The sequence below is a fragment of the Pan paniscus genome, chromosome 2 (assembly GCF_029289425.2).
Source record: "Pan paniscus chromosome 2, NHGRI_mPanPan1-v2.0_pri, whole genome shotgun sequence".
Classification (NCBI taxonomy): domain Eukaryota; kingdom Metazoa; phylum Chordata; class Mammalia; order Primates; family Hominidae; genus Pan; species Pan paniscus.
Genome location: NC_085926.1, coordinates 136,616,776 through 136,644,449, shown reverse-complemented (window position 1 = coordinate 136,644,449; position 27,674 = coordinate 136,616,776). Strand labels below are relative to the sequence as shown.

Sequence of the window (27,674 nt, the reverse complement as noted above, 5' to 3'; positions counted from 1 at the left end):
AGGTACAAAGAGTTATCTTGGTTGAATAATTCTGGAGATCTAATATACAACATGAAGACTATAGTTAATAATATTGTATACAGGAAATTTGCTAGGAAAGTAGATTTTAGGTACTCTTACCGCTCCTCAGAAAAGAAAAGTAACTGTGTGTGATAATGGATATGTTGATTTACTTGACTGTGTAGCAAACACTTCATTCTATATTAAAACATCAATGTTGTACACCTTAAATATATGCAATTTTAGAAGAAGATTCTTTGAGTAGCTATCATTAAAATAAAGGCTTTGCTTTTATATCCTCAGCTAGATTTTTCTTTTTTTTTTTGAGATGGAGTCTCACTCTGTTGCCCAGGCTAGAGCGCAGTGGCACGAACTCGGCTCACTGCAACCTCTGCCTCCCGGGTTCAAGCAATTCTTCTACCTTAGCCTCCCCAGTAACTGGGACTACAGGCACACGCCACCACACCTGGCTAATTTTTGTATTTTTAGTAGGGACGGGGTTTCACCATATTGGCCAGGCTGGTCTCGAACTCCTGACCTCGTGATCCGCCCGCTGTGGCCTCCCAAAGTGCTGGGATTACAAGTGTGAGCCACTGCGCCCAGCCTAGATTTTTCTTTTTAATGAGCGTGTTTATGGCCGGTTAACCTCTGTTTTCTATTTTAGTGGTAATCCTGTTTTTATCTTTTAATTTAAATTTTTTAATTGCAAAAGTATAACAAGACTAATTGTTGCAACAAATGAAAAAGTGCAAACAGGCTGGGCGTGGTAGCTCACACCTGTAATCCTAGCACTTTGGGAGGCCAAGGCGGGCAGATCACTTGAGTCCAGGAGTTCAAGACCAGCCTGGGCAACATGGTGAAATCCCATCTCTACAAAAAATACAAAGCTTAGCTGGGTATGGTGGCATATGTCTGTAGTCCCAGCTATGAGGGAGGCTGAGGTGGGAGGATCGCTGGAGCCTGGGAGGTCGAGGCTGCCCCTGAGCTGAGATTGTGCCACTGCCTTCCACCCCGGTGACAGAGTGAGACCCAATCTCCCCCCAAAAAAAGAAAGGAAAAGAAAAAGTGCAAACATGATTAAGAAAAAAGGTACTGGTCTCTCCTTACCATCATAAGGGATTCAAAGTTAACAAGCTTTGTGAATGTCCTCCAGGTTTATAAAAATATATATAAACATATGATATGGAATTAAAGGGGTTTTGGTTGTGTTTATTTCTGTGATTTGTCAAATGGTTTGTTAATAAAGGGATGATACTATGTACATTGTTCTATAACTTGATTTATTCACTTTATAATATGTGCTGGACAGTCCTCTGGATTAGTAAATAGTAGACTTCCTTGAGGATTTTATTCTTTTTTTAAAAAAATTATTTATTTAGAGACAGGGTATTACGTTGTCACCCTCACTAGTTGAGTGGCATGATCATAGCTCACTGTAACCTTGAACTCCTGGTCTCAAGCGATCCTCCTACCTCAGCCTCCCAAGTAGCTAGGACTACAGGTATACACCATCACTTCCAGCTAATTTTTATTTTTATTTCTATTTTTATAGAGATAGGGTCTTGCTATGTTGCTAGTGCTGGTCTTGAACTCCTAGCCTCAAGCAGTCCTCCTGCTTTGGCCTCTCAAAGCACTGGGATTACAGGCACAAGCCACCATGCCGGACCAGATTTCATTTTTAAAGGCAAAAATCACATGGAGTCAAATCTACCCACAAGTCATATGGAATATTATATATATATGGTTTTGTTTAGTAATTTATAGGTATAGATATAGAATCTACGTAGTAACAAATGGGAATTTCTGCTTGTTCTTCCCATTTGCAGGTTATCATATTTGTCTTCTGTAGATAATTTATCAGTTCTTTGATTTGTTTATGGTTGGTATTTCTCTGCAGCCCTTTACTTAATTTCTTTCTAAAGAATATCCAAGAAGCCTTCATTCGTGTTTTATTTTTTCTCAAGCATTATGCGTTATTCCTTTGTCAGTGGTCAGAAACCCAATAAAGTCATTGACATTTTATGTCCATATGTTTTGCCACTTCTATCAGGTATCAAGCTTGATTGATTCTATTGTTTGCCGTTGTTATGTTCATGGAGAGGATTAATGGGCTTAATGACAGGTAGTATTTAATGTATGTACCTCACCCCACCGTACCTAGCACTGTAGTTCTCTTTTTCTTTCTTCTCCCCAGCAGGATTATATAGTTGAATTTGAGTACATTAAATGTAATTATGACATGATTTTCCTGTAGATATACCTTGCTACACAGGTGAGGAGCTCCAGGAGAATGTTAAAGCAAAATCTGAAAAAAGGTGGCAGCTTTACATCTTTCTTTCCAAACTTTTTTCTTTCCTGTATGCACTGGCTAAGAATCCCAGTACAATTTTAAATAGAAGTGATAAGGGTAAATGGATTACTCAGGGTTCTCCAGAGAAACAGAGCCAATAGGATACAATATGTATAGCTATATCTATATTATCACATATAAATAAGCAAAAAATATAGAAGATTTATTATAAGAAATTGACTTAAATGATTATGGAGGTGGGCAACTGGAGACCCAAGAGAGCCAGTGGTTGAGTTCCAGTCTGAATCTGAAAGCCTGAGAACCAGGAATGCCAGTGGGTGTAGTTCCTATCTGAAGGCTGGTAGGCTTGACTCAAACCCAGGAAGAGCCAATGTTTCAGTTAGAGTCCCAAGGCAGGGAAAAAAGCCAATGTCCCAGTTACAAGGCAGTCAAGCAGGAAGAATTCTGTCTTACTTGGGGAGGGTCAGTCTTTGTTCTCTTCAGGTATTCAGCCAGTTGGATGAGGCTATCCTACATCAGGGAGGGCAATCTGCTTTACCCAGTCTACTGATCACAATGTTAATCACATCCAAAATCACCCAGAATAATGTTTGACCAAATATCTCATTAGTAACACCCAGAAAAATGCTTGACCAAATACCAGGGTACCCTGTGACCTAATCAAGTTGACACATAAAATTAACCATTATAGTAGACCTTTTTTTTTTTTTTCTGACAGAGTCTCACTCTGTCACCCAGGCTGGAGTGCAGTGGCGCAATCTCACCTCACTGCAACCTCCGCCTCCCGGGTTCAAGTGATTCTCATGCCTCAGTGTCCGGTGTAGCTGGAATTATAGGCGCCTGCCACCACACCCAGCTAATTTTTGTATTTTTAGTAGAGACAGGGTTTCGCCATGTTGGCCAGCCTGGTCTCAAACTCCTGACCTCAGGTGATCCACCCACCTCAGCCTTACAAAATGCTGGGATTACAGATGTGAGCTACTATGCCCAGCCTGCCATCTTGATTTTGTTCTTTATCTTAAAGGACAGCATTCATTCAGTCTTTCAACTTTAAATATAATGTAGTTTTTTTCATAGATGCCCCTTATTCAAGAAATTCTCTTCCTAGTTTGCTGAAAATTTTTATCCTTTAAGAAAAAGTTAATCACTTTTTCTGCATTTTTTGAGATGATTTGTATATTTTAATTCATTGGTTTTCTTTTTTTTTTTTTTTTTTTGAGACGGAGTCTCACTCTGCCACCCAGGCTGGAGTGCAGTGGCTCAATCTCGGCTCACTGCAAGCTCCCCCTCCCAGGTTCATGCCATTCTCCTGCCTCAGCCTCCTGAGTAGCTGGGACTATAGGCACCCGCCACCATGCCTGGCTAATGTTTTGTATTTTTTTTAGTAGAGACGGGGTTTCACCATGTTAGCCAGGATGGTCTCGATCTCCTGACCTCATGATCCACCTGCCTCGGCCTCCCAAAGTGCTGTGATTACAGGCGTGAGCCACTGCGCCTGGCATCCATTGGTTTTCAAAAGTTGAAACCAACCTTACTTTTCTGAAATAATGTTCACTCGGTCAAGATGTGTTAGCCTTTTTATACATTATTAAATTTGACTTATTAATATTTTGTTATGGATTTTATGGTCTATGCTCATAAAGAAAATTGAGGAATATTGGTGTGTTCTTGACTTGTAATGTCTTTCTTTGATTTTGGTATTAGAATAACGTTGGTCATATAATGAGGTGAGAAGCCTTCTCTATTTTCTGAACAAGTTTACGTTCAGAAAATACCAGTTGGACTGGTATTATTTATTCCTTAAATATTTAATAGAACTTACTCCATGCCAGCTGAGCCTTAAGTTTTCTTTATGGGAAGGTTTTTAATTAGAAACTTAATTTATAGCCAGGAGTCGTGGCTCATGCCTATATTCCCAGAACTTTGGGAGGCCGAGGCGGGTGGATCACCTGAGGTCAGGAGTTCGAGACCAGCCTAACCAACAGGCCGAGGCGGGCGGATCTCGAGGCCAGGAGATCGAGACCATCCTGGCTAACACTGAAACCTGGGAGGCGGAGGTTGCAGTGAGCTGAGGTCACACCATTGCACTCCAGCCTGGGCAGCAAGAGCGAAACTCCATCTCAAAAAAACAAAACAAAACAAAACAAAAAAAGAAAGAAATTCAAAATTTATTTAATGGGTATGGTAGACAGATTTTCTGTTTCTTTTGTGTCAATTTTGGTAATTTTTGTCTTTCAGAGAATTTGTTTTGTTGTTGTTTATTGGCATAAAGTTCATAGTAGTCCCTTATGTTAGTTTTCTGTTGCTGGATAACAAAATACCATAAACTTAAAACAACATTTACTTACTAGCTCAGCAATCTAGGTGTACTTTGGCTGCACTCCTTTTTGAAAGCTCTGAAAGAGTCTGCTTCTGAACTGATTCAAGTTGTTGGCCCAGTTCTGTTCCATGTGATTGTAGGCCTGAAGTCTCCAATTCCCTGCTGGCTGTTGGCTGGGGTCTTCTCTCTGTAACTAGAGACAGCTCTCAGATCCTTGCCCTGTGGCCCTGTCTAACTTTTAAGTCTGGAAAATTTCTCACGCATCAAATTTTCTCATTCTTTGACTCTTTTGCTAGGAAGAGCTGAGTGTCTTTTAAGGGTTCAACAAATAAGTCAGTCTCACTGAGGATTATCTGCCCTCCTTAAAGCTGACAGTATCATATAGTATAACCTAATCACAGGCGTCTAATCCATCGTATTTGCAGTCTGAGAGATCATATAGGACACATGACGCTGTATGAGGTCTATAACAGAAATCTCAAATGTTCAGTGTTGACTCACCACTCTGCCTCCCTGGCACTTGAACATCTTCCATCTCTGTGGGAGTGCTTGGAATTCTGTAGCATATAGCTTCCTGATCAATCTTTCCATGGCCTTGTAGGGCTTTTTGTTTTTTTAAAGACAGTCTTGCTCCGTCACCCAGGTTGGAGTGGAGTGGATAAACACGGCTCACTGCAGCCTTGACTTCCTGGGTTCAAGATACCCTCCTGCCTCAGACTCCTGTATATCTGGGACTACAGGCATGCATCACCACACACAGCTAATTTTTTTTTTTTTGACTTTTTATAGAGACGAGATTTCACTGTGTTGTCCAGGTTGGCCTTGAACTCCTCCGCTCAAGTGATCCTTCTGCCTCAGCCTCCCAAAGTGCTGGGATTTCAGGCATGAGCCACCGAGCCTGGCTAGCCTTGTAGTGTTTTCCTCTTTCATGTATACATCTTAATTAATATTCAGCAGAAGCCTGAACTCAGTGTTGCCTAAAATCTAGAAGAAGACATTATTTATAGCTGTTTATAGCTCTAGTGGGAAAGGGGTCTTCTAACTCTCAAAGAATGTATGAATTGTACCTCTTTTTCTCCTCTTTTTGTTTCTTTTTTCTCTTCTGCATTGCCCCGGTCTCTGAACGGTATTGTGGCAATAGCAACGGTGGTAGCAGTGGCAGTGGCAGGAGAAGCGGGGACAGGCAGAGCCTAAGACTCAGAGTTGAATGTCCGTTTCAATTATAGGAGTTGTAGATACAAGAGAATGGAGTAAGTCTCCCCTTCCCTCACCCCCCTAGTGTTTAGCATAGTTGCAGGAAGTGTGAGTGAATAAAGCCACAGCTTTCTGGTTGGATAACAAGTAAAGGGGAACCCCAGCCTACTAAAAAATACTTGGAACATTGCAGAGTGAGATAAGCTCAGGAAAGCAACCTCTTAAAGTTATCTGTGTTTATAAGCTTATTCCTGAGCTGTGCATATGAGGATCTGCTCTTAACAGTCTACATACTTTGAGAACTGAACAGTGGCATATTCCATTAGCCAAGTCTCAAACTGGTTAATGTGTAGTGCACACATGGGACAGATGCAAATAGCCCTGCAAGAAGACTTGAAAGCTGAACTGGTATCGGAACTGCAGCTCACAGAAGGCTCATGGAAACTTCCAACTGTTGAACCTAAATAACTATGGTCCCCCAAAACAAAAATATCAACATTCTCCATAGGATATAAACAAGACCCAATGTCTCATAACATAATAGACAAAATATCTGGAATACAATTCAAAATTAGTTGACACATAAAGAATGAGGAAAATCTGAAGTTGTGTGGACAATGATAGTTCAATAGACGTCAGTGACGGGATGACACAGATGTTGGAATTATCTCACAAAGACATTAAAGCAGTTATGAAAATGCTATAACAACTAAGGGCAAATCAGCAGGAGGGACTGGAGAGGGAGAAAGTTTCAGCCATTAAATAGAAGATATAAGGAAGAATCAAATGGAAAATTCAGAACTAAAAAATATAATAACTGAAATTTAAAAATACACTGAATGGACCCAATAGCAGAATGGTGATGAAAAACTAAAGGATCAGTGAACTTAAAGATTAATCAATACAAATTTTCCAGTTTGAACCACAGAGAGAAAAATGGGAGAAAAATTTGATAGAGCCCCAGGAACCTGTGAGAAAATACTAGAAAGTCTAACATTTGTGCAATCTTTGAGAAAAATAAGAGAAAGAGTACAGTTCAGGAAGACTACTTAAGGAAATAATCACAGGAAACTAGATTATTGGCAAAGTCAGCAAAAGACAGAAACACAAATTCAAGAAGCCCAAGAGAAATACAAGTGCAGCATATCCTGTATCACACGTATTAGTCATACATCATAATTCCCCATAGCCTAGTTATATAGGTCTCAGGACTCCTTATCTATTAAAGTATATAACCCAAGGAACTTGTATCTTTAATCTTAAACATTAAAAATATATATATTTAGGGAGTATAAATGCATATTTCTTACATGCATATGTTGCATAGAAGTGAAGTCTGGGCTTTTAGTGTATTCATCACCCAAATACTGAACACTGCCCAAAAGGTAAATTTTCAAACATCACACCCACACCCCCTACCCCCACACCTTCCCCGTATTTTCCTCTTTTTATCTTCTTCTTTCAGTGCCTGGAACACTGAATAAATATTTGTGCAATGAATGAATACATTTTAACGTAACTGTCTCTAACATTTTATCCTTAGTTGAAGGTCACGTAGTATTCTTCTCATAAGTCAGAACAAAGCTACCTTTTTACAAATTGTGACATAATAAAGAATATACATTTGGTCTCCGCCGTGGCTTTTGGCACAGAGCTCCTTAAGTCCCTTGTCATTTCCTGAGTGATAGGAGCATCTATTATTCTAATGGTTTGATCTAGTCTCAGTGTCCTGACAAAAGAGCTTTCAAGACCCATGGAATCTGGGTAATGATAGAAGTGTCTTTTTGTATGCTGACAAGATGAATGGAGACTTACAGTCCCTAGATAGCTCCAGGATGGAGCCGGTTGCCAGAGAAACCAACCACGTGGATAGAGGATTGGAACTTTCAGCTCCACACCGGGACTTCTGGAGTGGGGAGGGAGGACAGAGACCGACTTAACAGTGGCCAATGACTTAATAACCATACCTACTTAATGGAGCCTCCTCCATAAAAACCCTAAATAATGGGATTTGCAGGACTTCTGGGTTAGTGAATATATCCACATGCTGAGAGGATAGTGCAGCCAAATTCTATGGGGACAAGCTTCTGCACTTGGGACCCTTCGGGACCTTGAAGAACATATATATACCTTTTCATTTGGCTATTCATTTCTATCCTTTGTAATATCCTTTATAATAAATGGATAAATGTGTTTCCCTGAGTTTTGTGAGCCATTAGAGCAAATTGAACCTGAGGAGGGCATTTGTGGGAACCCTCGATTGATCACAAGTACAAATAATAACCTGGGATTTGCAATTGTCACCTGAATTGGAAGTCAGTCTTATGGAACTAATGCCATAACCTGGTAGCATCTGCCCTAAGTCCAGGTAGCATCAAAATTGAATTGTAGGATACCCAATTGGTGTCCAGAGAGTTGGAGAATTGGTTGGTGTAGGAAAACCCTAACATTTGGTGTCTGAAGTGATGAAGGTAGAAGAGACAGTTTTTCACTTTTTACAAATGATCAAGGCTGGGAAATTCCCAAAACATGGGAATTTCCACCTATTCATGCTACTGATCTTTTTTTGTGTCTAATATCTAAGGGCAAAAATGTAGTGGATTTTGGCCATATTGTGGAACAAGAAGGAAATTAAAATGTTGATGTGAAAAAAATTCATATCTTATTCAACACAGAACATTTTTAATTGGTGAGTATAGGAATGCAGTCTGTGTGTTGGCTTGGCACCTCCCTGCTATAGCACAGTGGCAAGTCCTTTGCATGTCAAAGCCTGACTTCTTTTGCTCTCCTAATGTTCTGGGGCTTGTGAAGAAGTGTTTCCATGAAAATTTATTAAAGTTGGATAATAAAACATGTAACCGTATAAAGCATGATTATTATTTTTATTTTTGAGACGGGGTCTCGCTCTGTCACCCAGGCTGGAGTGCAGTGACACGTCTTGGCTCACCACAGGCTCTGGCCCCAAGGCTCAAGGGATCCTTCCACCTCAGCCTCCTGAGTAGCTGGGATCATAGGCCCACACCACCACGCCCGGCTATTTTTTGTATTTTGAGTAGAGAGGAGAGTTCGCCACGTTGCCCAGGCTGGTCTCGAACTCCTGAACTCAAGTGATCTGCCCACCTCGACCTCCCAAAGTGTTGCGATTACAGGCGTGAGCCACTGTGCCAGGTTTTAAATCATGATTAATTATACTTTAAAATGCTTTACTTCTCAAGATTGAAGATAACCCAGATCAAACTTCAGGAAATGGGACAATTTTTATAAAATTTCATGTGATACAAATTTAGAGGATGGATTTTGTTACTGCTTTTTCTGAAAACAAAAACTTCTTTTTTTATGCTTCTTTTTTTTTAATGGGAGATTCTAAATTCAGATAACAAAATTTTTAAATTCAGAGAACAAAATTTTTAGCATCATTATAAAGTTGGGTCTTTTTTCCTACTCTTGTTTCTTTTTAACGATTTGTCAACTTTAATAATTATGGTAAATTACACAGAGATTTCTCAAGCAGAACTAATCTTAATGACTTGGCCTGAAATAAATCATACTTTGACTGTTAAATAATGATACTTATTTTCAACAAATTTTTTCAGAATGTTCAGGGTCTTTTTTTTTTTTAAATTGTCACCATACTCAAGTTAGATTAGTTCTTTATTGTTATTCTTTCCCAGATCACATTTTTTGTTGTGGCTGTTCACACAGGTGGTACGGGACTTTTTTTTAGCCCATTATAATTCAGGGTTTTTTGGGTTTTTTTTTTTTTTTTGAGCTTTTATAGCAGCTCATCCCTAATTCTACTTCATTTCCTATACCTGAGTTTTGCCAGAAGTTTTTGGATGCAGTTATAACTAGCATTCTGTTTTGTTTTGTTTTTAAATACTAGCGAACATTTATTGAGCCTTTATTATATGGTGGGGACTTATTTGTCTTTATTTCTCAATGTCTTTATCACCAGAACACTGAAAAATAATCATTTGTAAAATTCATAATTTTCTGCATAAACTATATTTAAATGCCATATTAAAAAGGTGACAAATTCAGGTAAGATTATCGAGAGTAAGAATTGAATACCACTTTTATCCTGATATTCCTATCTTATAACCTCCCATACAACAGATGCACAATATATTTTATGTATGTTTTGTTTTATTTATGATTTACCAAATCTCATTTTACAGATTATTTGAGGTGAGCCTACACACACAGTCTGTGTGTGTGTGTGTGTGTGTGTGTCTGTGTGTGTCTCTCTCTCTCTCTTACATAGCACATACAATACAGACAGTTTTGACTTTAAAAAAAAATAGAGGATAGTTAATTGACAGGAAATAAGAAAAAAAAAAACACCCAGTAGCAAGATTCCTAGTAGGTATGTGTATAATATTAGATCCTGTGTGATTAATTTTTTGATGTGGGCTACATATTTGACTGTCTGCTTGCCCTACACCTAGTGGACAAGGCAAAGAGAAAACATGATCAGTTATAATATTCAGAATCTCATAAGGTAAAACAAACTAGTTATTTATGAGTTTGTAGCATATTTCAATACTGTAAATTGAGAGAGATATGCTTAGGGAATCCTTATGAATGAGACACAGTGAGTAATGTAGTGAGCACCAACACCTCTGACAACATCATATTATAGTAGGCAAAATAATGCTTCTCATCTCTCTTATAATGTCTTTCACTAGGTAGACATAAAATATAATATTGACAGTATAATCTGGAAAAAGTCATTCTAGAAGAGACCAAATTAATTCAGTCTTAGTACTGTATTCAGCCATTTGATGGTTTATCTTTAATTGAATAATATTTGGACTTCCTAAACAAATGTTGTGTGTTTTTCAGGAAATTCTGTATGCATATTTTCAAAACTGGATTTGGGAAAGATTAGGCAGTGGAGACTTTGTTGTGTTCATTTAAAGTCAAATAAGATCAAAGTGTATATACATATATATGCACACATGGATCATCAACTGAGCCTAGAGTAACATTAAATCATCTTGGCCATGCCCAGTGGCTCATGCCTGTAATCCCAGCACTTTGGGAGGCCCAGACAAGTGGAACACCTGAGGTCAGGAGTTAGAGACCGGCATGACCAACATGGTGAAACCTCATCTCTACTAAAAATACAAAAAAATTAGCCGGGTGTGGTGGCAGGTGCTTATAATCCCAGCTACTCGGGAGGCTGAGGCAGGAGAATTGCTTGAACCCAGAAGGCGGATGTTGCAGTGAGCCGAGATCATGCCATTGCACTCCAGTGTGGGCAATGAGAGCAAAACTCTGTCTCAAAAAAAAAACAACTTAAGGATATGAAGTTTCTAAGCAGAAATCATGTGTGAGTAGATGGCACTGCCCTCTCCCCCACTCACTTTTCATGAAGATATGTGGAGTGTTAGTTGCCTATGAAATCACTTTCATTTTCCCAAAAAGTAGCTTAAACAGGGCTTTAAAGTTTTTTTGTAGTTTGCAGGCTTATTATCTCTCTGGAGAGTAAATGGTAATAGAAATTTTGAGCAGTAAAAGGTAAGAAATCTTACAGTAACAAAATAGTTTTTTCTTTATTTTCTTTCTTTCCTTTCTTTTCTTTTTTCTTTCTGAATGAGGCAGGGTCTTGCTCTGTCACCCAGGCTGGCATGCAGTGGCACAATCTCTGCTCACTGCAACCTATGCCTCTAGGGCTCAGGCGATCCTCCCACGTCAGCCTCCTGAGTAGCTGTGACTACAGGTGCACGCCACCACACCTGACTAATTTTTGTATTTTTTTGTAGAGATGGGCTTTTGCCATGTTGCCCAGGCTGGTCTTGAACTCCTGCGCTCAAGGGATCTGCCTGCCTTGGCTTCCCAAAGTGCTGGGATTACAGGTGTAAGCCACCTCACCCAGCCTGAAATAGTAATTTTACATTTGAAAACAGTCAGTCATGGTGCTGGTCTGCCTGAAAACATTTGGGATGGAGAGGAGGCAGGTGATTAGGTTTATCCAAGATACAGACTTCCAGACGAGTGTGATGGGAGAGAGGCACTTGCAGATAATTTTGGTGAGAGTGAAGGCAGACAAAACTATTAGAGAAGCGGGGAGAAAGAGGTGTTGGTTATTGAAATAGAGGTCTTAGTGATGGCTACAAAGTTTTCCTTTGGGAATGTATTAACAGTAAGTTGGAATCAGGGTGGGAAGTGGTTGGAAACTGAGATGTAATAATTAGTGATTTGGAGGTGCTAGGGTGTGGTGAAGTCAAATTCAGGGTGGCATCGTGAGATTGTGTGGCTGAAGGGAAGGAGAGAAGTACCTAGTTGGAGATATTTAGGTCAAGGAAGTCAGAAGTCAGATGGGTTGTTTGCCTCAGGCATGCGGACCCTGCATCAACACCTCTTAGTGATTTTCTTCTCACTTAGTCGTCTTCACATCTTGGAAAGCAATTACTGGTATCTTCCTTGTCAGAAACTTGAAAAAGTACACCACCTTTGCTTGATTCCCAAGCTTTTTTTTCTAGCCTAGCTATTTCTTCAGGTCTCATTTTCTATTTTCACACTGTACATACACATTTCTTCCCCTACCCCCCTTTTTTTTGTCAGTGTTTGCAGAGCAGATTGGGAGTTTATATGAATTTAGTTTAAATGACTGGAATTTAGGTTAAATGTTCAGTATATAATATCATACAGAATTTTTGGTAATGTGTTTAAAGCTATGAAATTGATTATTTCTTCAGCCTTGAAAGACTTCTCTGGAGATGATACAGAGCTGATACAGACATTGATGATGGGGCTGTTTCTTAATTGCTCAGGAGAAAATAATTGTTGTATGGTTCTTACAGGCAACTAAACATTTATTTAGAGAAACAAAGTAATTGGGAATATGAGAAGTGAAGTGTGTCTTAATATGCCTTCACTTATTCCTATTCTTTCTAGTGTTCTATTTTAGCTGTTTAAAATACCACGCTAGACCGGTGTTAAAGGCTCATACCTTTGGGAGCCAAGGTGGGCAGATCATTTGAGCTCAGGAGTTTGAGACCAGCCTGGCCAACTTGGCGAAACCCTGTCTTTACTAAAAATACAAAAATTAGCCAGGCATGGTGGTGCGCACCTGTAATCCCAGCTACTTGGGAGGCTGAAGTGGGAGGATCACTTGAACCCGGGAGATGGATGTTGCAGTTAGTTGAGATCATGCCACTGCACTGCAGCCTGGGTGACAGAGTGAGACCTCATCTCAAAAAAAAAAAAAAAATACTGAGCTAATGTAAGTTTCTGATAAGTTAGATGCTTTGTGTATAGCATATAAGGTAGATATAAAGATTTTCTAAAAGTGCTGTTGTGTAAATCTTTCTTCATAATTTTCTTTAGTTCATAGTCTTTAGAAACTAAAAATGAAAGTGCCCAGGCTTTTTGACTAATTTCTGGGAACACAGGGAAATACCATTTAAAGTAGTTCAGAGACATGGACTTAAAGAAAGATTGCTTAAGGGTGTGACTACTTAATCCTGAAGCTGCCTGCTTAAAGAGAGGGAGAAAAACCCAAATGGTTGTTTTAAAAAATCATATCTAATACAAAAATAGGCATATAGACCAATGGAACAGAATAAAGAGCCCAGAAATAAGGCTGCACACCTACGACCATCTGATCTTCAACAAAGTTGACAAAAACAAGCAGTGGGGAAAAGACTCCCTATTCAATAAATGGTGCTGGGATAACTGGCAAGCCATATGTAGATGATTGAAGCTGGACTCCTTCCTTACACCATAAACAAAAGTCAACTCAAGGTGGATTAAAGACTTAATGTAAATGTACACTTATATTTACTTTAAATGTAAAACCTCAAACTATAAAAACCCTGGAAGACAACCTAGGCAATACCATCCTGCACTTAGGAATGGGCAAAAATTTTATGACAAAGCCACCAAAAGCAATCACAACAAAAGCAAAAATTGACAAGTGGGATTTAACTAAACGTAAGAGCTTCTGCAGAGCCAAAGAACCTATCAACAGAGTAAACAGCCTACAGAATGGGAGAAAATATTTGCAAACTATGCATCAGACAAAGATCTATTAGCCAGTATCTATAAGGAATTTAAACAAATTTATAAGAAAAAAACATTAAAAGTGGGCAAATGACATGAACAGACACTTTTCAAAAGAAGACATACATGCGGCCAACAAGCATATGCAAAAAAGCTTAATGTCACTGATCATTAGAGAAATGCAAATCAAAACCACAATGAGATACCATCTCACACCAGTCAGAATGGCTATTGTTAAAAAGTCAAAAAATAAGAGATGCTGATGAGGTTGTGGAGAACACTTACACACTGCTGGTGGGAGTGTAAATTAGTTCAACCATTGTAAAAAGCAGTATGGCGATTCCTTAAAAAACTAAAAGCAGAACTACCATTTGACCCATCAATCCTATTACTGGGTATATACCCAGAGGAATAGAAATCATTCTAGCATAAAGACACATGCATGCGAATGTTCATTGCAGCACTATTCACAATTGCAAAGATGTGGAATTAACCTAAATGCCCATCAGTGACAGATTGGATAAAGAAAATGTGGTACATGATCACCATGGAGTACTGTGCAGCCATAAAAAAGAATGAGATCATGTCTTTAGGGAACATGGGTGGAGCTGGAGGCTATTATCCTTAGCAAACTTATGCAGAAATAGAAAACCAAATGCCGCATGTTCTCACTTATAAGGAAGCTAAATGATGAGAACTTATGAACACAAAGAAGGAAGCAACAGACACTGGAGCCTACTTGAGGGTGAAGGGGGGAGGAGGGAGAAGAGCAGAAAAGGTAACTGTTGGGTACTAGGCTTAATGCCTAGATGATGAAATAATCTATACAACAAACCCCTGTGACAACAGCTTACCTATGTAACGAACCTTCACATGTACCCCCAAACCTAAAATGAAAGTTTAAAAAAAAACCACAAAAAATTTCTATTTTCATTCATGGTTTCATTTAATGAGTTTTGGATTGACTGTGGTCATTTTGCTGTTATGTCTGTATATAGGGTCTTACATTTGGACATTCAGCCATTTTATAATACTTTCTGGGCTATTTAAAAATATTTAAAGGTAACATTATATAAAATAAAATCAAAGATCATTGATTTTAATATTTGTCCCCCTTTAATCAGAGGGGACAACAATCACCAATATTCCAGCTATCCACTATAAACTACTTCTTTTTTTTTTTTTTTTTTTTTTTTTTTGAGACAGCGTCTCACTCTGTTGCCCAGGCTGGAGTGCAGTGGCACAATCTCGGCTCACTGCAACCTCTGCCTCCTGGGTTCAAGCAATTCTCCTGTCTCAGCCTCCTGAGTAGCTGGGACTGCAGGCGTGTGCCACCGTGCCCAGCTAATTTTTGTATTTTTAGTAGAGACCGAGTTTTACCATGTTGGCCAGGATGGTCTCGATCTCTTGACCTCATGATCCGCCTGCCTCGGCCTCCCAAAGTGCTGGGATTACAGGCATGAGCCACCGTGCCCAGCCTGTAAACTACTTTTATTTGTATTCTTCACACAGTTTACAAGGTGAACATGCTTTTTTTTTTTTTTTTTTTTTTGAGACACAATCTTTCTCTGTCGCCCAGGCTGGAGTGTAGTGGTTCAGTCTTGGCTCACTGCAACCCGCCTCCTGGGTTCAAGTGATTCTCCTGCCTCAGCCTCCTGAGTAGCTGGGATTACAGGTGCTCTCCACCACACCCAGCTAATTTTTGTATTTTTAGTAGAGATGGTGTTCCACCATGTTGGCCAGGCTGGTCTTGAACTCTTGACCTCAAGTGATCCACCCGCCTCAGCCTCCCAAAATGCTGGGATTACAGGCCTGAGACACTGCACCTGGCTGTGCTTTTGATAATATTTTGCTATAGTATAGTATTTTGATGGTATGTTGTGTTATACTGTTTTTCATTTAAGGTTACATCATAAATCAACTTTTTCTTTGTATACAGCATAGACTTCATGATGAATTGAAAGTAGGAGACAGAGGTGACTGAGTAGCTGCTGGTACCACTGTCACTGTGGTAGAAAGAACATGTGTGATTATGGTTAGTCAGCTTCTAAGGTAGATTTTTGTTTGAGTTTGATCTGAGAGAGACTTGCACAGGTTTATAGCCTGCTGGAGGAAGATTTTTCCAATGCAGAGGAGCAAAGGAGTAACATCTCAGTACTTGGGGAGCTGGAGCAATATGGGACCAGGGGACTTGAAGGATTACGCCTTTTTCTGGAGTTGAAGGGAATTAGGTCATGTGTTCAGATGTAAATTCCTAGTGACCTGAGGATTTACTGCAACTACTTTTAGTATCCTTTGTAACCCCTGTTACTTGAATATTTATCGTGTTATAATAATCCATCTGTGTTTAGAATAACCATTTTTTTCTTTTAGCTTAATTTTTTTTCAAAAGAAAAGTTTCAAATATACACAAAAGTAGAATAGTATAATGAACCTCCATGAACCCATCATCCAGATTCAAAAGTTATTCTGATAGCTTTTTAATAATATTTCTTTAGCTTTTAATCATTTAAAAATATTTAACTCTCTAATCCATCTGTGTTCATTTTGCTGGAATTAGATAAAAGAATATTATTTATTAAGTCAGTCATCTTTTTTTTACTATATTATGATATGTCTGGCCTACTAACTTACAGTTTTATTTATGCCAGCATAACATAGTTTTAACTATTTTAATAGGTTTTAAACTCATAATTATATTATAAATATTTATAATTAAAATTGCTGATTACATCAGTATTTAAAATTTTATGTTACTGTTTGAATATATTTTAATATCTATAGATGAAGTATGCGTATATTCTTGGGTATTTATCTTCCTTTTCAAATATTGGCGTGGTAACTCTTAACTAGCTAGAAAAGCTTTTGTTGATAAGCTTTTGAAAAATGAAAGATAAGCCTAAACAATTCCACATATGTATTCATTTGTTTAGTAAATATTTATTGAGTAATATTGTGTGCTAGTATCACATCTGAATAAACTGGTATAAAAACTTTGACCTTAAAAGTCTATCACTGGGTCAATCTCTGTGTTTTACTACTATTTTTAGCTCTACTTTCTCCCTGAGTTTTAAATTGGTGATAATTAGGTCATATATTTTAAAAAACTGCAAATGAGTAAAATTGTCTGGGACATCTTACGCATGCCCTGCATCTCTCTGGCCCCAGGCCTTTAGGGAAAAACAAAGGACCGTGATATATAGGATAATCAAGATATGGATGGAATATCTTTTGTTAGCTCTTGACTTAGTATGACAAATTCATAAATTATTTAGAAGTAGAAAGAAACTTTGGAGCCATCTCATCCATTCATTCTTTCCTACACATAGAGAAGGGTAAGACAAGACCTCAAGTAAATGAAGTCAGTGAGTAAGCATATGATAGTATGCTTATACTTACTGTCATGGTTTCTTTAGACCTGTTTAAACCATTGAGCACCCTGGCATTTGGACCAATATGTGATTTTATAGCTGGTTTACTTAGCAAGTGAAAAACAGATTAGACTAACTACAGTTTACTGAACGATATACTGGTTAATTACAGTCTAGTGGTTCTGCAGACAAGTAGGCTTTCTAAAACTTGGCATGTTTCTTCTTCCAGTATGTTCCTTCCTTCTCCAAAATAAAGATGTTTTTAGTGTAGAAACAAACAAACAAACAAAAAGAGATGTTTTTCGTGGTACAGTATTCATGACTTTGTTTTTGTTTTTGTCTGCTTCATTACAGGTTCATGTCAGGGCTGGTCTTTTTCATGGTACTGAGCTCCTGTGTAAAACCATCGTAAGCTCAGAGGTATCAGGGAAAAATGATCATATTTGGAATGAACCACTGGAATTTGATATTAATATTTGTGACTTACCAAGAATGGCTCGATTATGTTTTGCTGTTTATGCAGTTTTGGATAAAGTAAAAACGAAGAAATCAACGAAAACTATTAATCCCTCTAAATATCAGACCATCAGGAAAGCTGGAAAAGTGGTAATGATATACCAACTTCTGAGGATTGTTTTATATAACGGAATAATTTTAAGACTGTTTGAAATAATTGAGTAATATAAGTTAAATTATATTAGGTAACTTTGATCCTTAAAAACTGATTTTAAGAAGATAAGAAATTTCCATGTTTATATCTTTAGATTTATGTTCATGCATTTATTTATGTTTATGTTCATGCTTTTTTTTTGTAATCTTGCTCCTTCTACCATGGATTTTCTTTTGGCAGGTTTATTTTATAAGTGTTTTATTATATATGTAATACTTTTAAGAAGATATGAAGAATGATGATGTTTGAAAAATTTACAGTTCTGCAGTCTTTCAACTGAAATTTCATGTGACAGATATGTTTAAGAATTCAGAATTTTGTGCATTTTAGAAAGATCATTGGTCGTAACTGACTCAACATATCTTGTGGGGTCTGAGGCATAAATGTGTCATCAAACATGTTAATATTTGGAGTGAAATATATGAGTATTCACACTAAATGTGACTATCATTAGCTTTTTGTTATCTCTGGCCACTTTTTGCTGTCACATGAGCTATGAACAAACCTTCAGTTTTTAGAGCTTCTCGGATTTTGAAATTATGAATATAAGAGGATGGACCTGTTGTCATACTTTCATCTTCCATGTTATGTTTTCAGTCAAATGTTTCACTTTCTTCTTGCTTTTTGAAAGCTTTTTGGTGGGGATAGGGACATTAATTTTATATGTTTTTAAAATCTAGTTACTATATTTATCTATATATTAATTTGTGTTATTTTATTCTTTTTTTCTTTTGAGACAGAGTCTCACACTGTCACCTGGGATGGAGTGCAATGGCACGATCTCGGCTCACTGCAACTTCCGCCTCCCGGGATCAAGCGATTCTCCTGCCTCAGCCTCCTGAGTAAATGGGGTTACAGGCACCCGTTACCACACTCAGCTAATTTTTTGTATTTTTAGTAGAAACAGGATTTCACCATGTTGGCCAGGCTGGTCTTGAACCCCTGACCTTGTGATTCACCCGCCTCGGCCTCCCAAAGTGCTGGGATTACAGGCGTGGCCACCGTGCCTGGCCGTGTTCTTTTATTCTTAACATGGGAATATAAGCATCTCCTCTGGTTATCATCATATAGTCTTCTAAAAATAATTTTTAGGCTAGGCGCAGTGGCCCATGCCTGTAATCCCAACACTTTGGGAGGCTGAGGTGGGAGAATTGCTTGAGGACAGGAGTTGGAGACCAATCTTGGCAACATGGTGAGATCCTGTCTCCAAAAAAAAAAAAAACCCTAAAAGTAAAATAACTTTTAATGACTAAAAAGTCACAGAAGCATTAGTTCCTTAGTATTTTTTTCTTCCTTAATATAGAATTATCCTCAAAGTGTTTGATTATAAGATTTTTGATACACTATGGCAAAATTAATCTATTTAAATGTTTGTATAAAAGTCCTATCAGCTCAATGCCTCCTTTTTAGAGATATATTTATATGCCTAGAGACATTATCTCCTTCCATATTGAGATTTATGTAGGTTGAAAGCTCTTAAAACACGTATTCTGATATTATACGTATTTTCTTGGATTATTAAAGATTTCTCATTTTGGCTGGGCGTGATGGCTCACACCTGTAATTCCAGCACTTTAAGAGGCTTAGGTAGGTGGATCACCTGAGGTCAGGAGTTTGAGACCAGCCTGTCCTACACGGCAAAACCCCGTCTCCACTAAAAGGACAAAAATTATCTGGGTGTGGTGGCGGGTGCCTGTAATTCCAGCTACTCAGGAGGCTGAGGCAGGAGAGTCTCTTGAACCTGGGAGGTGGAGGTTGCAGTGAGCCGAGATCACACCACCACTCCAGCCTGGGTGACAGAGTGGGACTCCATCTCAAAAAAAAAAAAAAAAATCATTTTCACAAGGCTTTTTAGTCCATATTCTATTTTATTCATATACTATTTATTATGAAATGTTAATTGAGTTTTAAGGTTCTTCTTAAACGTAATAAAGATAGTGAGCATTTTTCTATGTATATCTTGTTCTCATTTTAGAAGATTATTTTGGAAATCATCCAGAAGTTTCTAGAACTAACATTATTGAAACAAAGGACATGTGCATGTTTACACCTTAAAGTTATTCTTAGCATATTTATGCAATGGTATCTTTTTCAACAGCATTATCCTGTAGCGTGGGTAAATACGATGGTTTTTGACTTTAAAGGACAATTGAGAACTGGAGACATAATATTACACAGCTGGTCTTCATTTCCTGGTAAGATTTACATTCTTATCCTTAGTGTTAAACCATAACTAACTTTTGGCATGTGGACTAGGTAATATTTATGAATCACCGTTCTTTCAATTTAATAAATAAAATTATCATTTTGTATTATTTATTCTAAAATAGATTTACACAAATTATTTTAATATTATCATAAAATTACTTGTTTCTGAGTAGATTTCTTTACAAATTTTGTTTTGGTTTAAAATCGGCCTATATTTTATTTTATTATTATTATTTTTTATTTTGTCGAGACAAGGTCTCGCTATACTGCCAAGGCTGGTCTCAAAACTCCTGGCCTCAAGTGATCCTCCCAAAGTGCTAGGATTACAGGCATGAGCCACTGTTACTGACCTGTATTTTAAACGGTTATTTTAACAAGTTAGTATTTTAAACATACTTCCAACAAATAATGTACCATTATTTTGCTAGTAACAAGTTAACTCTAGTATTAACAAATTATTCATTTAGCTCATTACAGATTGTCTAGTCTCGCTATGGGACATAACTTTTAAGTTTTGTGATGGGTAGCTTTGTCTTTAAATCTTGTGCATCTCCATACCATATTTAGGAATGAAATAGACTAAACTTTTTTTTTTTTTTTTTTTTTTTTTTTTTTTGCGACAGAGTTTCGCTCTTGTTGCCCAGGCTGGAGTGCCATGGTGTGATCTTGGCTCACCGCAACCTCTGCCTCCCAGGTTCAAGCGATTCTCCTGCCTCAGCCTCCCTACTAGCTGGGATTACAGGCATGTGCCACCAGGTCCAGCTAATTTTGTATTTTTAGTAGAGACGGGGTTTCTCCATGTTGGTCAGGCTGGTCTGGAACTCCCGACCTCAGGTGATCCACCCACCTCGGCCATCCCAAAGTGCTGGGATTACAGGCGTGAGCCACCGCGCCTGGCCATATTTCTGAATATATTTCTTATTTTAATGAATGTGTGTTGCTTTCAGCATTTTTTGTAGGTTTTTTTTTTTTTTTCTTTTTTTTTTGAGAAATTCTCCTAAGGAACAGTGTCTTCTTTATAATAACCTTTGTTGCTCCTAATTGTGCTAACTTTCTTCATGAGTAGAAGGAACATCTCTAATTAGGGAGAAATAGTAAAAACACTTTTTTTTTTTTTTTGAGATGGAGTCTCGCTCTGTCACCTCGGCTGGAGTGCAGTGGTGCGATATGCACTCACTTTAAGCTCCACCTCCTGGGTTCATGCCATTCTCCTGCCTCAGCCTCCCCAGTAGCTGGGACTACAGGTGTCCACCACCACACCTGGCTAATTTTTTGTATTTTTAATAGAGACGGGGTTTCACAGTGTTAGCCAGGATCGTCTCGATCTCCTGACCTCGTGATCCACCCACCTCAGCCTCCCAAAGTGCTGGGATTACAGGTGTGAGCCACCACGCCCAGCCTAAAACATTTTTTCTTTAGTTGGCTTTAGCCTGAAATTTGAGGTAAATGGAGCACCTTCCACACGCTTTTATTTCTGAAATACTACTCAAAATACCCTCATCAAGTGAGGTAGATGGTTTTATTTCCATTTTTACAGATAAGTGAAGCTCAGAGAAAATAAGTTAGTCTTACATAGCTGTTTCAAACCTAGGATTTGAATGAAAGACTATTCAAATCTTCCCATTGGTCTATACTGCTTTCCCAAATGTTGGAATTTTTAGTGTAAATCTTGCATTATAATAGTGGTTTTCTTTTTCTTTTTTCCTGTCTTTATAGTTTGTTGATATATCTAGTGAAGTTGTAAACTAATTTGAATTTGAATTTTTTAATTCATGGCTTTGTAAGTGACATTTCAAAATGTTCATGTACTAGCAGTTGTCACCTGAAAAATTACTTTTGGATAATCATTTACTGACATATCTATAAACTCTTTGCAATATAATAGTGTGTGTGTGTGTGTGTGTGTGTCCTTCTATTCCTATCCTCTCCAGCATGTACCTCTAACAGTTTTCACTAATTATGTTATTCCCCAAATGTAGGAGAACTGTGTATATTTGACATATTTCTTTTTGTTTGTTTGTTTGTTTGACTCAGGGCCTCACCCTGTCACCCAGGCTGGAGTGTAGTGACTTGAACACAGCTCACTGTAGCCTTGCCCTCCCGGGCTCAGCCTCCCTCCTCAGCCCCCCAAGTAGCTGGTACTATAGGCATACGCCACCACACCCGGCTTTTTTTTTTTTTTTTTTTTTTTGTATTTTTTGTAGAGACAGGGTTTCGCCATGTTGCCCAAGCTGGTCTCGAACTCCTGAGCTCAAGTGATTTTCACCTCCTCAGCCCCCCAAAGTGCTAGGATTATAGGCATGAGCCACATATAGCTCCCAGCCTATTTGACATATTTCTTAGGAGGAACTAAACTTTCACAATACAATAAAATATAGCAGCAAAATACTGTACTTTCTTGAGAATCTTAATTTAGACTCACACATGTTCTCCAGAATCACCAACCAACTTGACTAGTATTTTTAGTAAAAATTACAATTTTTGGTGGTGTTAACTTGGCATAATACTATGAACCTGACTTCCTCTCTGAGAAAATGTATGATAAAAAATAATAAATGAACACATTAGTTCTGCATGTGTCAGCTCTAGAATTGTTACATTTAACCCAGTAGGGGCAAACAAGAAGCAAAGAAACTACAAATAATCTACCATCCAGAGTCCCTAGGTCATCATTACAAGGTATACAATCACGTTTATTATTTTTTTCCTAACTTTCCATAATTTTTTTATGTGGACTAGGAAATACAAATGTCGATTCCTGTTTTTCCCCCTATACTTACACAAAATGACACATTCTGTGTAATGTTCTGCTTCTTGCTTTATTCACCATATCTACATATCTACATATCACCATATCTTCTCTACATATCTATGTAGAGAACTGTTTTTCCCCCCATGCCTGGACTGTTAGATTTTTTTTTTTAAGCAGAATTGTGTTCTGATAGTTCAAACAGTGCTGCTATAATGAATAACCATGCTTATGTACAGTGTATATCTGAGATAAATTCCTTAGAGGTGGGTTTATTGATTCAAAGAATAGATAAATTTATAATTCTTATAATTACAAATTGTTCCTCAATAGCGTGTATCAATTTTTGCTCTCCATGTGTAGTATATATGAATGCCTTTTTTTTTGCCACATATGGTGGCTCACATGTATAATCCCAATGCTTTGGGAGACTGAGGCAGGAGGATCACTTGAGTCCAGGAGATTGAGACCAGCCTGGACAACATAGTGAGACTCTGTCTCCCTATATACACAGAAAAAGAGTGCCTTTTCTTCTGATCACTTTTGAACAAGGCTAAAGGATTACCTCTATGTATGGGGCTAATACGTACTAAAATACTAAATTTGATTTCAGTTAGGTTGCATTTGATAGGACAAAAGTGAAACAGTACTAGAGAGCAGAAGTATGAAACTGTAAATTGCTGAGAAATCAGCTCTAGAGTTGTATAAATTATTAGAATTGAGCCAGGTGCAGTGGTGTGTGTGTGCTTGTAGTCCCAGTTACTCAGGTGCTTGAGGCAGGAGGATCGTTTGGGGCTAGGAGTTTGTATCCAGCCTGGGCAATGTGGCAAGACCCTGTCTCTAAAAAACAGGAAGATTAAAAAAAAAAAAAAGAGTTGCCTCCATCCAGGTGAAAATTGAGTTTGGGCTGGGTGTGATTGCTCACACCTGTAATTCCAGCACTTTTGGAGGCTGAGTTGGGTGGATCTCTTGAGCTCAGGAGTTCAAGACCAGCCTGGGTAACATGGTGAAACCCTGTCTCTACCAAAAATTAAAAAATTAGCTGGGCATGGTGGCATGCGCCTGTGGTCCCAGCTACTCAGGAGGCTAAGGTGGGAGGATCACTTGAGCCTGGGAGGTGGAGGTTGCAGTGAGCCAAGATCATGCCACTGCACCCCAACCTGGGTGACAGAAACCCTGTCTCAAAAAAAAAAAAAAAAAGGAAAAAAAAATTGAGTCCGTGAGGTGAGAAAATATTTAAAAAGATGAACGAAGAATTAAGGAACGAAAACTTGTAAAGATTTTCCAGCTTTAGGAAATAATTCTGAGTGTGCATACTTTATGGACATTAGATCTAAGTAGAGTAGAGCTGATATTTTTTTTCCTTAGGAGATACAGAGAGAACAACTGTACTACAGTCAGTATAAGAAAAGAAAAATTACTTTGGAGAGGGAGGATCTTAGATTGTACACCTAACTCTATTTTCTCATCATGAGTTTCTTATCTGTGAAATAAAAAAATTATATAATGCGAACTCCAGAGTTTTCTAACTACACTGAAATTCTAAAATCACACACACAGTTCTGTGAATTGACCATATTTAGCGTGGTGGAAAAGGAAAAGGAAGGAGTACCTTGAAGAAAGAAGCAGTTGGTGAGGTAAAAGGAGTGCCACTTAATGGAGTATTCCAGAGGCTACCAGAGAAGGTATTTTCTGTCAGCAGTTGCAGGATAATAAAGAGCATTATCGTTAGATTTGATAAGAAGAATGTCATTGATGACTTAAAATACCAATTTGGTTATTGTGACAACCATGAAAACCAGATTACATGTGATTAAGAAGTCCATATATAGTGATGAGATTATAGTTTCTATGGGCCACCTAATTTTGATGGAGGGAGAGCAGTTCCAATTAAAGTCTTTTCAAGATTGAGAACTAAATTTGAATTAAGAGGTAAAGTAGTCATTCAGTTTTGTTAACTTACTCATTTTTAAAACATGTATGCGAACTCACACTGAAATTTTGTTCCAAGCATTAACAGAAAATTAGAGGATTACTGATAGAATTGTCTGTCACACTTCTGTAGTTGACATACTTCTAAGGTGATTTTCATGGGAGGAGATCCATTACAGCTTTTTTAAAGCTTAGTTTTAAAGACATTTTTTAAGAACCAAAATTATTTGCATGTTTTAGATGAACTCGAAGAAATGTTGAATCCAATGGGAACTGTTCAAACAAATCCATATACTGAAAATGCAACAGCTTTGCATGTTAAATTTCCAGAGAATAAAAAACAACCTTATTATTACCCTCCCTTCGATAAGGTAAGCTAATTATTTAAAGGACCTCTATGCATGAAATAATTGAATGATCAGTTCCTCTATGTATAGTTTAAGCTCTATCTGTCTCTTTCAAAACTTCCCATACAGTGACAGCTTTGTTGAGTGGGAAGACCATGGATCAGGGAGCCTTCTTAACTCTGTTAGTTTTGGTTTTATCACTGACTAAGTAAGAAAAGGTACCTCCAGGCCGGGCGCAGTGGTTCACGCCTGTAATCCCAGCACTTTGGGAGGCCGAGGTGGGCGGATCACCTGAGGTCGGGAGTTCAAGACCAGCCTGACAGACATGGAGAAGCCCTGTCTCTACTAAAAATACAAAATTAGCTGGGCATGGTGGCACATGCCTGTAATCCCAGCTACTCGGGAGGCTGAGCAGGAGAATTGCTTGAACCCAGGAGGCGGAGGTTGCAGTGAGCCAAGATCGTGCCATTGCACTCCAGCCTGGGCAACAAAAGCGAAACTCCGTCTCAAAAAAAAAAAAAAAAAGAGAGAGAGAGAGAAAAGGCATCTCTGGAGTTCACTTTTCTTATTTATAAAATGAAGAAATCATAATTGTTCTATTTTTTAATATCTCACGCCCTTAAAGGGCTATAAATATATTGATATGTAACTCTGAATATATAAAATGTTGTTTCAAATATTAAAGGTATAGTCACTGCTGTATTAGAATTGATACTCAAAGAACAATTGATTTTTGTTGAATATGTCTGTTAGTGGCGCTTCCTAATGTAGTTATTTTATAGAATCTATAGTAAGGACTTCATTTCTAAATATATTTCTTTAATATACACACTGCATGTCTTGGGGATAAAGAGTTTATCTAATGGGGGCTAAATATAGGGCTATGGTAATTTACATGCTAAGAGAGCTGAGCTGTCATATATTTTATCTTTAGGTTTGGCATGGTGTTTTTGATTTTAAAAAATGGAGTATTTCTCTGTCATCCAGGCTGGAGTGCAGTGGCACAATTATTGAGCCTCAAATTCCTTGCCTCAAGCAACTGTCCTGCCTCAGCATCCCTGGTACTGGGATTACAAGTGAGAGCCACTGCACCTGGTAGTGTTGATTTTTATAAGGAAATCTTTGAACAAATTCTCAGAATTTAGGAGCCAGGCACCATGGCTCAAGCCTGTAATCCCATCAACTTGGGAGTCTGAACCAGGAGGATAACTTGAGGCTAGGAGTTCAAGATAGCCTGGACAACATAGAGGGACCCTTGTCTGTACAAAAATTTAAAAGTTAGCTGGGTGTGGTGGCATGTGCCTATAGTCCTAGCTACTCTGGAGACTGAGGTAGGAGGACTACTTTAGCCCAGGAATTTGAGACTGCAGTGACCTATAGTCATGCCACTGTGCTCCAGCCTGGGCAACAGAGAGAGACCCTGTCTCTGGAGAAAAAAAAATGTTCAGAAAATAAGCTGAAAGTTTATTTAATTTCCTCAATCCGCTTGAGTACAAACTACCTTTGAAGATTGATGATATACTTTATAAATACTTAAGATAATCTACCTGTACATTTAAAGTATTAGCAAATTAAATTTATGTAATTCACTCTTTCTTCATTTTCATTATAATTGGATTTTATCCATCTAAGGAGTAATTTTTTATTTCAAGTTTTTTAAACATGTTTTTCTGAACAATAATTTACAACCAAATTAAATTTTGTGCTTATAATATAAATTTCAAATATGGCAAGAATCATATACGTTAGTATACACTGAGTAGAAAAAGCTACATTTTGACTCATCCAATACGTTTATGTAGTGTCTTTAGTTATTCCTTTGATAGAAATTTATCCATAAGCCGTAGCTACTCGTGATATATTTAATAGTCTTAGCTGTGACTATTATCATGTTCAGTTATGTGTGTTCAACAGTTATAGGCTCTTTTGGCTCAAATGAAATGCTTTTTGAAGTACTTTTACAAATATAGCCTCCTATATTTGCAAATATAAGTATTTTTAAAGAATATTTCAAGAGAAGTTTTATTTCACCATTGCTCCAGTCATCTGCAAATGGTCATTAAACTTTTTTTTTTTTTTTGCCTTTCTAATCTCTTGGAGAGTCTTTCTTGAAGAAGATCAGTTTGGGATAGAGATTTTAGTCTTTGAATATATATAAGCCAGGGACAGCAGCCTTTAGTCCCATCTGCTTGAGGCTGAGGTGGGATAATTGCCTGAGCCCAGGAGTTCAAGGCGAGCTTGGGCAACATAGACCCCATCTCAAAAACAAACAAAAAATATGTAAATAAGTATATGCTTATTGATCTCCTTCAATTGTACAAGTTAGATATTGTCGTTACTTCTACTTTTGGTGTCTGTTAATTGAAGAAAAAACATAATGACAAAAGCTTATTCTACAATTTAGTAACTCTTACATGTTTTTGTGTCTTCTTAACTAGAATACATTTACTTATACTTAAAAGAAAATTTTTGACATATATATGCTAGCTGGTACTTGTTTTATCTCCAGACAATTTTAGTGCTTCCTAGGAGTCATAATCCATTATAGCAATACCATCATTT

General features: G+C 37.9%; 1 protein-coding gene across 6 annotated transcripts in view; it reads left to right on the top strand.

The window, feature by feature from the left end:
• Positions 1 to 27,674, top strand: part of PIK3CB (phosphatidylinositol-4,5-bisphosphate 3-kinase catalytic subunit beta) — a 182,228-nt gene that overhangs the window by 99,648 nt on the left and 54,906 nt on the right. For all 6 annotated transcript variants that reach the window (XM_034957497.3, XM_034957498.3, XM_034957495.4 and 3 more), the window contains 3 exons: positions 17,561 to 17,812; positions 19,975 to 20,071; positions 25,006 to 25,136. In XM_034957497.3, coding sequence (XP_034813388.1) covers positions 17,561 to 17,812; positions 19,975 to 20,071; positions 25,006 to 25,136 — 480 coding nt within the window. The remainder of the gene's footprint in view (positions 1 to 17,560; positions 17,813 to 19,974; positions 20,072 to 25,005; positions 25,137 to 27,674) is intronic.